At 38.1% G+C, this 13,459-nt stretch overlaps 1 protein-coding gene across 12 annotated transcripts in view; it reads left to right on the plus strand.

Moving 5' to 3' along the window:
• LOC107223862 (probable nuclear hormone receptor HR3) overlaps positions 1-10,383 on the plus strand; it is a 197,581-nt gene extending 187,198 nt beyond the window's left edge. For 10 of the 12 annotated variants that reach the window (XM_046737819.1, XM_046737821.1, XM_046737812.1 and 7 more), the window contains 7 exons: positions 16-175; positions 853-1,076; positions 2,568-2,909; positions 4,859-5,131; positions 6,132-6,356; positions 7,091-7,430; positions 10,342-10,383. In XM_046737819.1, coding sequence (XP_046593775.1) covers positions 16-175; positions 853-1,076; positions 2,568-2,909; positions 4,859-5,131; positions 6,132-6,356; positions 7,091-7,350 — 1,484 coding nt within the window. In that variant the 3' untranslated portion in view covers positions 7,351-7,430; positions 10,342-10,383. Of the gene's footprint in view, positions 1-15; positions 176-852; positions 1,077-2,567; positions 2,910-4,858; positions 5,132-6,131; positions 6,357-7,090; positions 7,431-10,341 lie in introns of those variants that run through there. The other 2 variants (XM_046737822.1, XM_046737807.1) reach the window with 2 other exon arrangements.
• The last annotated feature ends 3,076 nt before the right edge of the window (positions 10,384-13,459 follow it).

Here is a 13,459-nt window from a genome sequence, read left to right on the forward strand (position 1 = left end):
CATTTCTGTTTTCAGCCGTGAAATTTGGACGCATGTCAAAGAAGCAGAGAGAGCGGGTTGAGGAGGAGGTCGAGTATCACAGACAACAGTTGAGGTTAGCCGAAACGGCGCCCGACAGCAGCGGCTTTGAATCCCAGACGCCGAGCAGTTCGGATCAGCCTTCCTACAATGGCGGGTTTGTACATTACATCCAAATGCATGGGGTATACTTTCTACGGATGATTAAGTGAAAATTTGCTGGTATCGATGACCATCTACTGATTCGTGGTCGGAAATAATCGGTACACCGACTTTCACGAGCTCCAAGGGTGACCAAAACGGCAAAAGAGCCAGGGAATACTCTGCCTAACGTCCCGCCAGACCTTAAAATTATAAGAGGAATACACGTGAAAAAGTAGGGCAAGAGGGAACGAACCCAGATTTATGGTTACGCGAAAGTGCATTCCACCCCTACTGATCGGAACGCGTGACGAGCAGTCGTTCAATGAAACTTTACCCAGTAGTGGAAAAATGTTCTCCCAGCATGTTTCTACCTGCACCCGATATTACTCGGCACAGATTTCTATATCCCCGCTAACACCATTTTCGAGTTCGTAAACTGCGCTAGCACTTTCGTTCCTCTCTATATAATACGTTGAGTGTTTTTTCTCGCACTTCGTGTAGGGGTGAAAAAAATTGAAGCCCGTAGACGCGGTGGAAAAAAAGTAGCCAAATGGGGGGGGGGGGGGATATTTTCTTTTCAACGTCCGACATAAAAAAAAAAAAAATGCTACAAATCATTGACGAGGAATTGCCAAGACTCTCGGCTCCGTTCGTAACAAATAATGAAGGTACGATGGTGTTTATCCTCAGCTATCCATACGGCGGCAGCGAGTACACGTCCCCAGTTTCGGGAACCGGAGGACCAGGGTATTACGGCCATCCGGCTATGACCAGCTACAACGAGAACAACGACTATGCCGATAGCACGACGCCTTACGACCATCGGCCGACGCAGACGCAAGTCGACCACGTTACCCCAGACACGCCGTCCGTAACGGCGACTGGAGGAGTCTTGTCGAGCGGCATCCCCACCGGTAAGCTTCGAGTTACGATTATCAAAAGTCCGTTCTTCAATTGCGGACGCAACAATTATTCATAATTTTATAGGTATAAACTTAGGTCGATGATCAGGCCTCACCTCTCGCGAATCAACTCTCCGAGATGTGCACCACCGATTTCCTTCCTTCTGTGATACTTTATGCAGTACATCAAAAAAGATCAGACATGTTTTTGTTTTGTACCAGTCCAGCCTTTCACCTCTAAAGCTTACCCGATAAACGTAAGGGATGTAAACCCTGAAAGTAACAAGCACTGTATATATTATCCTTTTTTTGATAGTGAATAATTTCACTGTCGAGCAATCTAGAAAAGTTTTTTTTTTGGGACAAACTTCCGGAATGTCTTTTACACCTTGAATGAAAGAATTGGCTCATTGGAAAAATACGTGTCTAACGTTTTTTCATGCACTTCAACGTATTAGAGAATGATGGAAATCGATGCGATACCTGTCAGAGAAAGATTATAATGGTTCAATTAATCACGCACTGATAAAACTACCGGACTGCCTTCGAGGGGAAATTACCATGCATATTATATTCGGTTGAATGAACCTAAAAAGTCATGGGGTCAGTTGTCAAATTCACTTAAAGTCGCACGACTTGACTCAAAGTTGTCATGAAGCACAAATCTTATTAAATCTCGCGAATTCATGTAGTCATTAACATTATCTCATAATCAGTTGGAGCAGGCCTGTTAGGTTAGCTAATTTTTAACAACCCATCGACAGGGACAGGGCTTTCATTTTGAATCAATGTAATAAAAGTTGACGCTTTGAGACATGACTAGAGATGTATGTGGTAAACGTGACCGGTAAATTTACCGTATTTTTACCGTCATAAACTGGTGACGTGACTGCACGAATAAAATTACCACACTGGTCACTTCATAAAATATATAATACTTAATCTAAGAAAAATATTCTAAAAATAAATCTAAGAAATTGTCTGTTTAGGCACATATTTATGTAATGAAATTATAATAAATTTATCAGTATATTCATAATCGGCTGTGAATGTAATATTGCATTCTACTGAAAAAAAACGAAAATTATTATTATGGGAGGCGAAAAAAATTACGCGTTACTTCTATAATATCTCGTCGTAGTTTTGCAAATAACCGGTCATATTTTTAGTGACGGTGAATTTACCGAATAAAAAACATGACCGGTATTTTTGCATCTAAATAAGTGATGCCGCGATTGTTTTTACCGTAAAATAATCGAAAAATATTTTTACCGTAATTTCGCAGCACAAGATTAGATGAAAAAAACTGACGTCAATTTACGGTATTTTTTTGGTCATTTTACCGAGAATCTTAATTCCGGTATTTTTACATCTCTACTCATGACGCACTCACTTCATCTCGAAACGAAAATTCAGTATCACAGCGGGCCTGACAATGCTCTCTGATTACGGCGCAAGCCGATATAACTAACATCGTTTAAAGAATATTTTGACAAACGTTAGGTAAGTCGCTGTCATCGACGTCTACCGGAAGTAGCACTGGTGGTGGAAGTGGCGGAGGAGGAGGAGGAGGAGGTAACGGTGGTAGCGGCGGTGGTGGTGGTGGGGGCGGGGGCGGGGGTGGGGGTGGTGGTGGTGTTGGGGGTGCGAATGGTGGCTCCTTAAGCGGAGGCGGTATAGTTGCCGTGAAACAAGAAAGCTCGGTTGAACTGGCTGGCCTTGGTCACGGTTCCTACACGATGGTGGACTCCACGACCTTTCTGAGCAGCCAGCAACAGCAGAGGCCAAGTAATCCACCGGAAGAGGACGAAGTACCAAGTCTGCCCAGTATGTCCCATACGAGATGTGAGGCTATGTTTGTGTTTCTCTGCACGTGCATGTCTTTTATTTATACCTACTCATATCTCGACTATCACAAACCCGAGCAGCTTTTGCGGCAAAGCGTGTGACGAAAATAAGATACATTGAAACTGGGGGATTACGAGTAGGCGCTCCATATCGTTTCTCAAATTCAATCGAATTGCGATGTGCTTGTAGCATGTATCCCAAAATCTTATCAGGTTCCGTATAGTTTTATGTATTACGGTTACGGGACCCAAGGAAGGCTTTGAATTCCAATGAAATTCGATAAATTTTTCAGAGTCTGATAAAACCCCGTCAAATCTTGTAAGAATCTAATGAAATGTATTAACATTCTTGTGGAATCTTCAAACTTGACAAGGGCTTAGGAAATTTCATCAAGTACCCGTGATGTTTTGTCTTAACCTACGGAAATCCTCTGAATTGTTTCAAATTACGTGTAAAGATAAAATCATACAATCTAGTGAAATAGCACTTGGTTCACTAAAGAGTTAATTATACTCCGGGAAGTCTCCTGAATTTTTAAGATACAAAATTTTTCAACGCGTCAACTTCCCTTGATCGTCGGTACAGTCTATTATACCTCGTAAAATCTTGGAAGCTGATATTTTCGGAAATTTTCAGAAGCTTGAAAAATTTGGAGCCGGGCATTGCCGGTATTTTTCGATGTGATTAATATTTACGTAATTAAAACACCGTTTCCATGGAGATTTATACACTATCTACCAATTTCTTGAAAGTTTGAGCTGAGAATAGTGCTACGAGGCGTCACAGTTCGAAATCTGTAATGTATGGTCCTTTTCCACACGTGTACAAATCTTTCGTTACTAAACATACATTTCGATACTGATCGGTAAAAATGTATTAATGTAGACAGTTTCAACGACTTTTATAAATTTGTGAAACAAGATACGTTAGTCACACTCCATTCTGATCGGCACATCTGCAGTTTCTAATTTCTGATAGCAATGCTTTACCGATCGGTTCGGACTCATTCAATCGCCGAAATGCACTATTTTTTACCCACGGTATTTTCTACACTGATATCTTAACTCATTAGTCTAATCAACTACCCTAAAAATCATTCGCTTCCGATGTCGCCAATATGACATCTAACTGCTTCTTGTAATAAACAGCTTGCTAAGAAATGCATCACGTTTTCGTCAGTGTTACGAACGAATGAGTTGGCAATTGCATGACGGTATGGTTGTATATTATTCATAATCGTATAGTTTATCGTACACAAACCAGTCCTATCAGGTCTCATTTTCAACACTTTAACATCTGTCTTGATTGTTATTCGTCACAGCACTATTGGCGTGACGATAATTTTATACGATCGGTAATTGAAAAGTCAAATTCCAACGTAGCATGCACAGAGTTCAAAAAGTTTACACCCGTAACCTGGCTTTCGGGAATTGTTATAGACATCAAAGCTAACGTTTGAAAGTTAACCTTGCTTTCGCTCTTGAGCTCACAGCTAATCCATTTTACGAGGCTGCAGCTAGCAGCCAGAATTAGCAACCGAACGTTCCAATGTTCACTCAAATACGGTAGTGAAGATCGAAAATCAATATTTTTTGAAACACCTTAAACCCCCGATACCTTTATACAATTATGAGAATAAAACTGAAATGTATTTTTCTATTTCCAAAAAATTTGACACGTTTAGCCGCTAACTTTGGCTGTTAGTTTCAGCTTCGTATCCATTTTACTGATCCCTAGGTTAAAGGCAATTTTTCATTCGCTGAAGGTACAACGACCAACGCTTGCGATTGGAAATTCTGCCATGTAAATAGTTGATAGATTGCAGTGTAAAGCGTTGTTTGCATCCGTGTCGTCCGTTCGTTATAAGAATGTCTTAGCGTAGTATAAAGATACGAGAGAAGACGAAGGGCTCGTATTAAAGATGAGGTTTGTTTCGTTTCTCGCAGATCCCGCGCAAATCAGCGAGCTCCTTTCAAAGACAATAGCAGACGCCCACGCGCGGACGTGCCTCTTTTCGACGGAACAGATCCAGGAATCGTTCCGCAAGCCGCACGACCTCCCCAAGCTGATATACTACAAGAACATGGCGGACGAAGAGGTTTGGCTCGAGTGCGCGCAAAAACTGACCACCGTCATTCAGCATATTATTGAATTTGCCAAAATGGTACCAGGATTCATGAAGCTGTCACAGGATGATCAAATTGTTCTACTTAAAGCAGGTGAGCGAACTGTACATGTGTGTGTGTGTGTCACGGGTATATATGTATGCATATATGCAACGCCGATATCGACAGAAAAACCTTTTCATATGACGTATTCATGAGTCGTGCATATATGGATGAGGTTCAATCTAAATTTCAAGTGACACTACAGGCACTCGAGTGATGAAGAGACCACGGTTTTTGAAATATTTACGGAAATCAGGAAGATGTTAATAATTAGTATCAATGACAATTCCTAATAAACAATACTATAAACGAAAAGTTACCTTTACGTTATGGGACATTCAATCTTAGAAACAAAAGCTATGTACAAAAGTCATATATCGATCTCAAAATTGAGTGATTACGTTCAACATTTTTAAGATTATTTTTCAACTTTTCGGAAAGATTAATATTTTTTTATGCACCTCTGAAATGAACAATTTTATCTTATTAATTCTGTAGACACGATTATAGATTTTGGTTAATTTTAACCGGGTTCGACAATCAATACGTGCAGTAATGGCAACTTCCTCTCAAATAAATTTAATACCTATTTAAAACGCATTTATCTGCATCAAATGGAATATACAACACAGCCGGAAATTAGTGGTTATTTCGTACGAATAAGCTTGTAATATATTTGATGTGAGTAAATTATGTTTTAATATTGTTTGGAACGGGGAATAAACAATGAGTGTTTCGATTTTTCCGTCTGAGGTAAACGGAAATAAAAATTTCACTTTTCAGGAGCAATTATGCGATCAAGTTTTTAATCGATTGAAATGAATCAAGTTATTCCGAGTGGAACTACTCCGTTTGACTCGTATAACTCCGCTTATATCGTATTAAAGTATTTTATTTTTCGACGTCGATAAGAAAAATATTCATTGGCGTTCGAGTGCCGACTTGGTTTCTTTTGGTGACCTCAATTTGTGGTGAAATAAACATAATGCTGCACAAACATCTTTGATCGTGTCTTATTACGCTAAATTTCCTACTCGGTATTTCCACGCAGGTTCCTTCGAGTTGGCGGTACTTCGAATGAGCAGGTATCTTGATCTGCAACAGAACTGCGTCCTCTACGGTGGGACAATGCTGCCTCAGGATGCTTTCTACACCACGGACCCAGTCGAAATAAGCCTAGTCTCCTGCGTCTTTGAGCTCGCAAGGAGTGTCGCCGAATTGAAACTGACAGAAACCGAGCTCGCGCTCTACAGCGCCGCGGTTCTCCTCAGCCCTGGTGAGATATACCTGTTCCGACATCTTTCATCTTATCTTTTTTCAAACTCTCAAACCTGCGTCGCTGTTCAGAATGAGGGGTCATTTGCTCGAGGAAATCATAAATTCAACAGTTCAAGATCAAATTGTAAATTAAAAGGCACTTACAATTGAACGACTGAAATCGTCTTTGAAATAACGACGAATCAACAGAGATAATTGAAACCATTGAGAATTACTTGATATATCACACGACAGCGTTGAAGAAATCGTGGGAATCATCGGCAATCTTGCTGTAAACGCCAAATGATTTCAACTAATTGAAATTCTATTTATTTCTGTCTTGTCGCATTCTTTCCTTGATTTCCAATTAAGTCCACCATTTTGAACAAAAGTTCTGTTCTTGTTAATATCTGTTTTCTGGTTGCTCCAACGTAAAAAAAATGCTATTATTTTTCACGATAGTTCTGCTATTATCTATTATCTTCACTATTATATTCTTTCAAAACCGTACTCATGACTACGGTGAAAAATCCCAGGAAGGAAATGGATTAAGAATATTTTTTCACTTCACTTGAGTCGAAGAATCTTAAGCTTTGGGAGGTTTGTTTGTACTACGAAGGCTACTGTTCAGACATTGTTCGAGCAATGAGCAAAAAAGCAAAAAAGCAAACCCTAATTTGAAACAGACGAGTGACCAGCCCCCTTGACACACATTTCGACGTATAGATCTGAGAGTTGAAACGGATGTTGCAGATCGACCAGGACTAAAGGGCCTCCAGGAGATCACGCGACTCTCCCAGGCAGTGCAGAGAGCGCTGAGGGCGGAGGTCGACCGCAACCACGTGTCGCCGATAAAGGGCGACGTAACGGTCTGCGACGCGATGCTGGCGAAGATTCCGCAACTCCGTGATGTATCCGGGCTGCACATGGACGCCCTCGCCAAGTTCAAGCGCGCCCAGCCGCTCCTCGAATTTCCGGCTCTTCACAAGGAGCTTTTCAGCGTCGACAGCTGAACGACCGGCGCAACGCGAGGCTTTCCGACGACGGTCCACGTCGCGAATAGTGCCTGAATTGGAGGCCTTGCCGTGTCGAGGTTTGTATGCACATCTTCACGATCGCGGAAACATTACCCTCAATTTATTCGAGATAAAAAGATTTTTTTCAACACCTCCTCGGGGAGTTCGATTTTCAAAGCCGGTGGAACGTGAGTAAAGTGACTCATTTCCGAACAGTGCGGTAAAACGATGCTGGCGCATGCGCTCAACTGAAGTGATCCGTTTTTCACACTATGATTCTCTTTGGCGCATTCGCACTTTTGACTACCTTAATTTTACGCACCCTGTCATTGGCGTGAGTTACTTGACATCAGTTTTAAGCGCCGTCAATGGCACCTACGGTCCTTCCCCAAACAAACTTTCCTTCGCAGATGTTGGAAAAAAACTTGCGTGTCACACGTGCGGGTGAGTCACATCTGACTAGTGTGATTACAGCGCCCGCCTTTGTCTTATGCTGTAAACTTCACACTCATGGGAAATTGCCCACTTGCCGCACTTATAACACGATATTCTATACTTGAAGTTAGCGAGAAAATTTATTTCAAACAAATAACATTTTCATTCTAGGTTCCTATTCAAATGTAAGATTTTTTTTTTTTTTTCTTGGCTCAATCCGTGCAGAATTTTATTACTTTGGACCGTGTCATCTTTGTCCATTTCTCGACGGGTTAATCACATCGTTGTTCGGTCCTCAAGGTTTCAATATTTTCACGGACTTTGTCCAGCAATTTTACAAGCTGCGTGCGAGTCTCAAGACTTCGTAACGGTTAGCACGGAGAAGTCGATAGTTTTCACTGAGGACATTTGATTATTCACTGGGACAACTTCGCGATTTCATTCATGCACATTTCACGGGATTTCAAGGGAGTTTAGAAAATCATGCAACATTTCAACTGCTTCAAAGAATTCAGAAAAATTCCCAGTACATCACGAATCTCGACATGATTCCACAGGACAGCACTTCACAAAATTTGATTCGGTCTCCTAAGAACTTGGAAATACGAAAGAAAAAAAATACTTGGATTACCTGATTCGGTTCATTTGATGCAAATGATATTTCGTTCGATCCAGTGGGTCGGGATCAAAACTTGGAAGGGTATTTCGAATGGCCGACATACAGAAATTTCAAACATGCGAAAATGAAATTACGAAAGATGAATTTTTCGAAATTTTGATATTTGCAAGTGTCACTTATTGGTATAATAGTCATTCTAATTAGTGACACTTTCGAAAATCAAGATTTCGAACAATTCATCTTCAACAAAATTTCAACTCAAACGAAATAAAAATCCAGCTTAAATTAGCGTGCGACATTCAACTGAATATTATTTGTTTCAGATAACGTGTGATTGAATCACACTAATAAACTAAATTTGCAATTTTAAAATAGCGTAAATACTAAATGATATTTTCATTATTCCATTCGAACATATGGCTTAAATGAATCTACATAGGTACGATATCATAGGATACCATCAGATGCTACGAGGACTTCATAAACCTTGATCAGATGCCACAACTTTATGGACATGTAACAATTCATGAGGACATCACTACTTTTTCACTGGTTTCACGGATTTTTTCGTTTTGAAAATATTCAAAAACGAGCCGAACACTTCAATGACCTTCATAACATATTTCATACGGTTTCATGAGATTTAAAAAACTTTCATTCGAACTTGAGAGATTTTACATGACTCGAAACAATTCACGCTTGAATCGAACTCGAATCTAATTTGTAACGCCGCTGTCCATCTAATTTCAAAAGTGGTTAACCCCTCGGTTCTAAATAAGGTTCCTCTTGACAGAATGGCCGTGATTCAACCGCATTTAGAGATCGCAGACAATTTTTAAATTTACCAATATAAAACAAACAAAGACTGCATAAAATCTATCTACGTAATGAAAACTTGCAGTAAGAGCTGACTTGATATCGCGTTTGCATTTCCAAAGGCGTTCAGATTCGCGCGATTTAGTGTTTTTCGAAAGACGAATGATCTTTTCGTGTTAAGTTTTAAATATTGCCGTCACGGTTCAGTTTTCTTTCTGCGTATTGTAACGTGATTAAAAATCGAAACGAACTCAATTATTTGTTGCCGACACTTTAACACATATCACCTTGTTATGTCCATGTAGAAGACTTGTTGCGTAGGGCAATCACAATTCGACTTTTTTTTGCATAATACTTCATAAATCCTTTCATCCGTCACTCAGAACTAAATTTTCCCGCTAATCAATTTTTTCCACACCGCCAAAAGCCGCGCGATCTTGTAAACGCAATCACGTACCTAAGGGTTAGCGGATTCCATCCATCCTAACTTGACATTTCCCATTTGAGAGATTAGCAGAATACGGCAATCTAAATAAACGTAAACACGGCAAAAGTGTATAAAAGACAAAAAAAAAATTAACTCTCCCTGAATACTGATCATTTTCACTAGTGCTTTTCTTTTTTGCATAATTTACAAACGTGAAATGCAATTATCTACCAACTAGGTTTAGCATATTCCAAATTACGCGTTATTATTATTATTTTGGCGAAACACATACACGTAATTATAATATTTACTATCTATTTGCAGTATTCCATTGTTTTTTCTCATACTCTTTTATTGTTACTGAAGTTTTTATATTGCGAGCAAAACTAGGATATTAAACAAATTTTCTACAATTTCCAACTTGGCGTTAGATGTCTATTATCAAGCAAAAGTATTAATTGAAACGGTTTCAAAAGAATTATAGAGAGCCCGAATCTTTGAGGAAAAAAACGATACAGTTTTGAACAAATATTTTATGACCCAAGAACAAACAAATCTTCCTGTAACTATATCGTACATAATGTATGTAATAAAGATACATACATGTATTGACCGAACGGTTAGGCAATCTTCGAAAATTTCGTAGCATGTTGAAATTTATATAATAATGGACCAATTCTATTTGTTGCAGATTATTTCCTTCGTATTGAACGTATTGGGCCTTAAATAAAAATAAAAAAATAAAATAATAATAATGATTAAAAAAAAGTTAAAGTAAAATAATAAGAAATAACCTTGTTACATATAAATTAAAAAAATCTCTATACATATATACATATATATATGTATATATATAGTATATATTTATATATATAATATATATAGTATATATATAATATATATAATATATATAAATATATAAATAAATAAATAAAACAATATAAAGTATACATATATGAAAGATATGCGTGTATGTTTGGGTACGCGCGTGTTCGCAAGCACTTACGTATATGCGTGTACACCCTATGTATACATATATGTATACCACACACACACACGTATACACATCAAAATGATATTATCAGTTGGGATCAGGAAATCGTGGTAAATAATAGAAATGATAATTAAGACTTTGCTCGTAATACGCATGCGCGAGAAATTAGTCCGTCAAAGTACGATTCTGTCTAACTTCATCGGCACCGTCTCCACGTACAGGGACTAGCAATATTATGTTAATGTTATTTATATACGTATCATATGTATAGGGTGTGCACATTATATACAGATATTTGTATGCCTGCGCGCCTGTATCTGCGTATACATGTATATTAAAGAAAAGATGAAGCTATCGGTTGTTATGATACATAAAAGTATATATTGACTAATATCATTATACAAAATTGCCAGCAAAGTGAAGACGATTAACGCGCGCGTTCGAATTTCACGCGTTGCATGCCGAGCTTCTTATGGCGGGTTCAATGAAGCTCGGGATGAACTTCGGCTGTGTCCGTCAAAACCCACGTCGTATTTTATTATTATCTTATTGCACTATTACGATTAGTGAATAATTGTACGAAATACGGGTGAAAGAAAAAAGCGCGTGTCAATCGAAGTCACGTTGCGCTGGACAGTCCGTGGATGAAAGACTCGTTGGAATACGGTAATGAATTACCTGTAGTTTACGTTAGTAGAGCCAACAATTATTATCATAGACGATTATTGGACGCATAACACGTTTAATACGGATCGGACGAAACCTTGCATTACACATACACTTGTGTGTGTAATTCGTAAATTAGTTGACGATCGCTGGATCTGTGTTACGTGAAATAATAACAGATTATAATATACACGGATAAATAATTGAATAAATAAATATTTAAACACATGCATTATACATAGATTTATAATAGCGCTTAGCTTTACTCGGCACTGTCATTATCTAGACTGGACGATACAAACTGAATGCGGCTGTTGAGAAGAGAATAAAATTAATTAAGATGTAAAGTAAATAACGCGACGGCCTTCGTCCCCGGACTGTCCGCGGGCTTCTCGTAAGCGTAGTTAGACTTTAATTGTACAATTAACAGATTAACGTTTCGGTTAACGCACCGTAAAGTATATTTACAATATCACACCTTTTACGCTCTCGATAAGACGACGTTACTTTCTACCGCTTCGAGATCCCACGGTTCTTCTGCGATACAGGTATAAAACGACATCGAACAACTGCAATTTTGTTTTCCGATCCTAAAGTAATCCTCGATTCACGTACGGTATCCGTAATCATGCCACCCTCGATTTACGCCCTAAATGTTTTTGATGTTTGCCTGAATTCGTATTTCGTTTTACCATTTTGACTGCATGCCTAGTGTACTCATACTTGGAGGTGCAAAAATCATTCAAGCAGGTACTGTGGATAATAGAATACTTGCTGTAACGATATTTATAAAACACGTAACTATTAAGCACATATAGTCATGTCCGTATCCTGTATTGTCAGATATCGCAGTTTTTCTTTCACGATACGAATGCGTAAATTGGTACAAGTGCACTCGGATTATCCCACGCTGATGCCAATCTATTCAGGAAGTTATTTTCAAATCGATGGTTGAAATTATTATTTTATCCTAACAAGTTAATTTTAAAAAACAGAATATTCTTCACATTTTGAGATGGACAGATATAAGAGAGATGTGTTTTCGTTTTCTATATTTAGGAATTTAACTGTTTTATTTTATTTTTATTTTTTTGTCTTTTTTCCATAAACAAATTTTACCATAGCAATTATTCTTTTCTTCTTTTTATAAACAGAAATTGACTGAACGTCGAGTTTACATTTATAGTTTTCCTCCTTTTTCAGCATAGTTGTTTACGCGATGTTTATTACGGTTAATGCTGACAAAAACTACACGTATACGTATTTTATTCAAGTTTACGATTTTTACCACAAATTTGCCATCAGCGGTTGAAAATAAATAACAGTCGCTGCGAATTTTCGTGACAGTTGTAGATACATCCAAAAGTTGTTTGCTTGAGAAAATTTGCTAAAAAATAATTTCTTTCATATTTTCTTTTATTGTAAGACAGTTTGCGGTAAATTTAAATTACAGATTGCCGAAATTTTCAAATTTTTAACGATTACCCAAATAAGCTACTGGCACGAATCCCAATTTTTTCCTTAATGTTGATCAAAATTTTGCACATGCATATGAAGAAAATCAAAGCATTCTTGAAAATATCAATAAGACTCCTATGCGTCAAAACTCTCAAGCAACGTTTTGTGGGATTAATAACATTTTTTAATCAGTGGCATAAATTTTGGAAACATCATACAACGGCATGATAAAAATGGGATATCCGGTGTATGAAATGCTCGTACATGCTACCAATTGAATTTGGAAGTAACGTCTACACGTTGATGTAAGGTCGCTGGTTATTTGCGCGTGTATCTCACGAGTACTCCACCTTGAATATTCCGTCATGGAAAAAGCCGGAAGTGGGAAGAATAAGGTGCGTCAGCTGACACGTTAATGGTAGCGGAAATAAAGTATAAATATTATTCTATTGATTAATGATTACGTAAATGCAGTTCGTTTATATTGTAGGAAAGAAAATAAACCCACACAGAACACATAACAGACACGTTACACGTACACAAAAACATACAGACACAGAATACACGTTGCGACTATAGAAGTTATTACGATTTGGTGTTCAATTTTATAATAATATATATACATACACTCTTGTATATATATATATTAGAGAAAGTTGACAGATTATTTAATATGTGTGTATATATATTT

This window comes from Neodiprion lecontei, chromosome 4 (genome assembly GCF_021901455.1).
Source record: "Neodiprion lecontei isolate iyNeoLeco1 chromosome 4, iyNeoLeco1.1, whole genome shotgun sequence".
Taxonomy (NCBI): domain Eukaryota; kingdom Metazoa; phylum Arthropoda; class Insecta; order Hymenoptera; family Diprionidae; genus Neodiprion; species Neodiprion lecontei.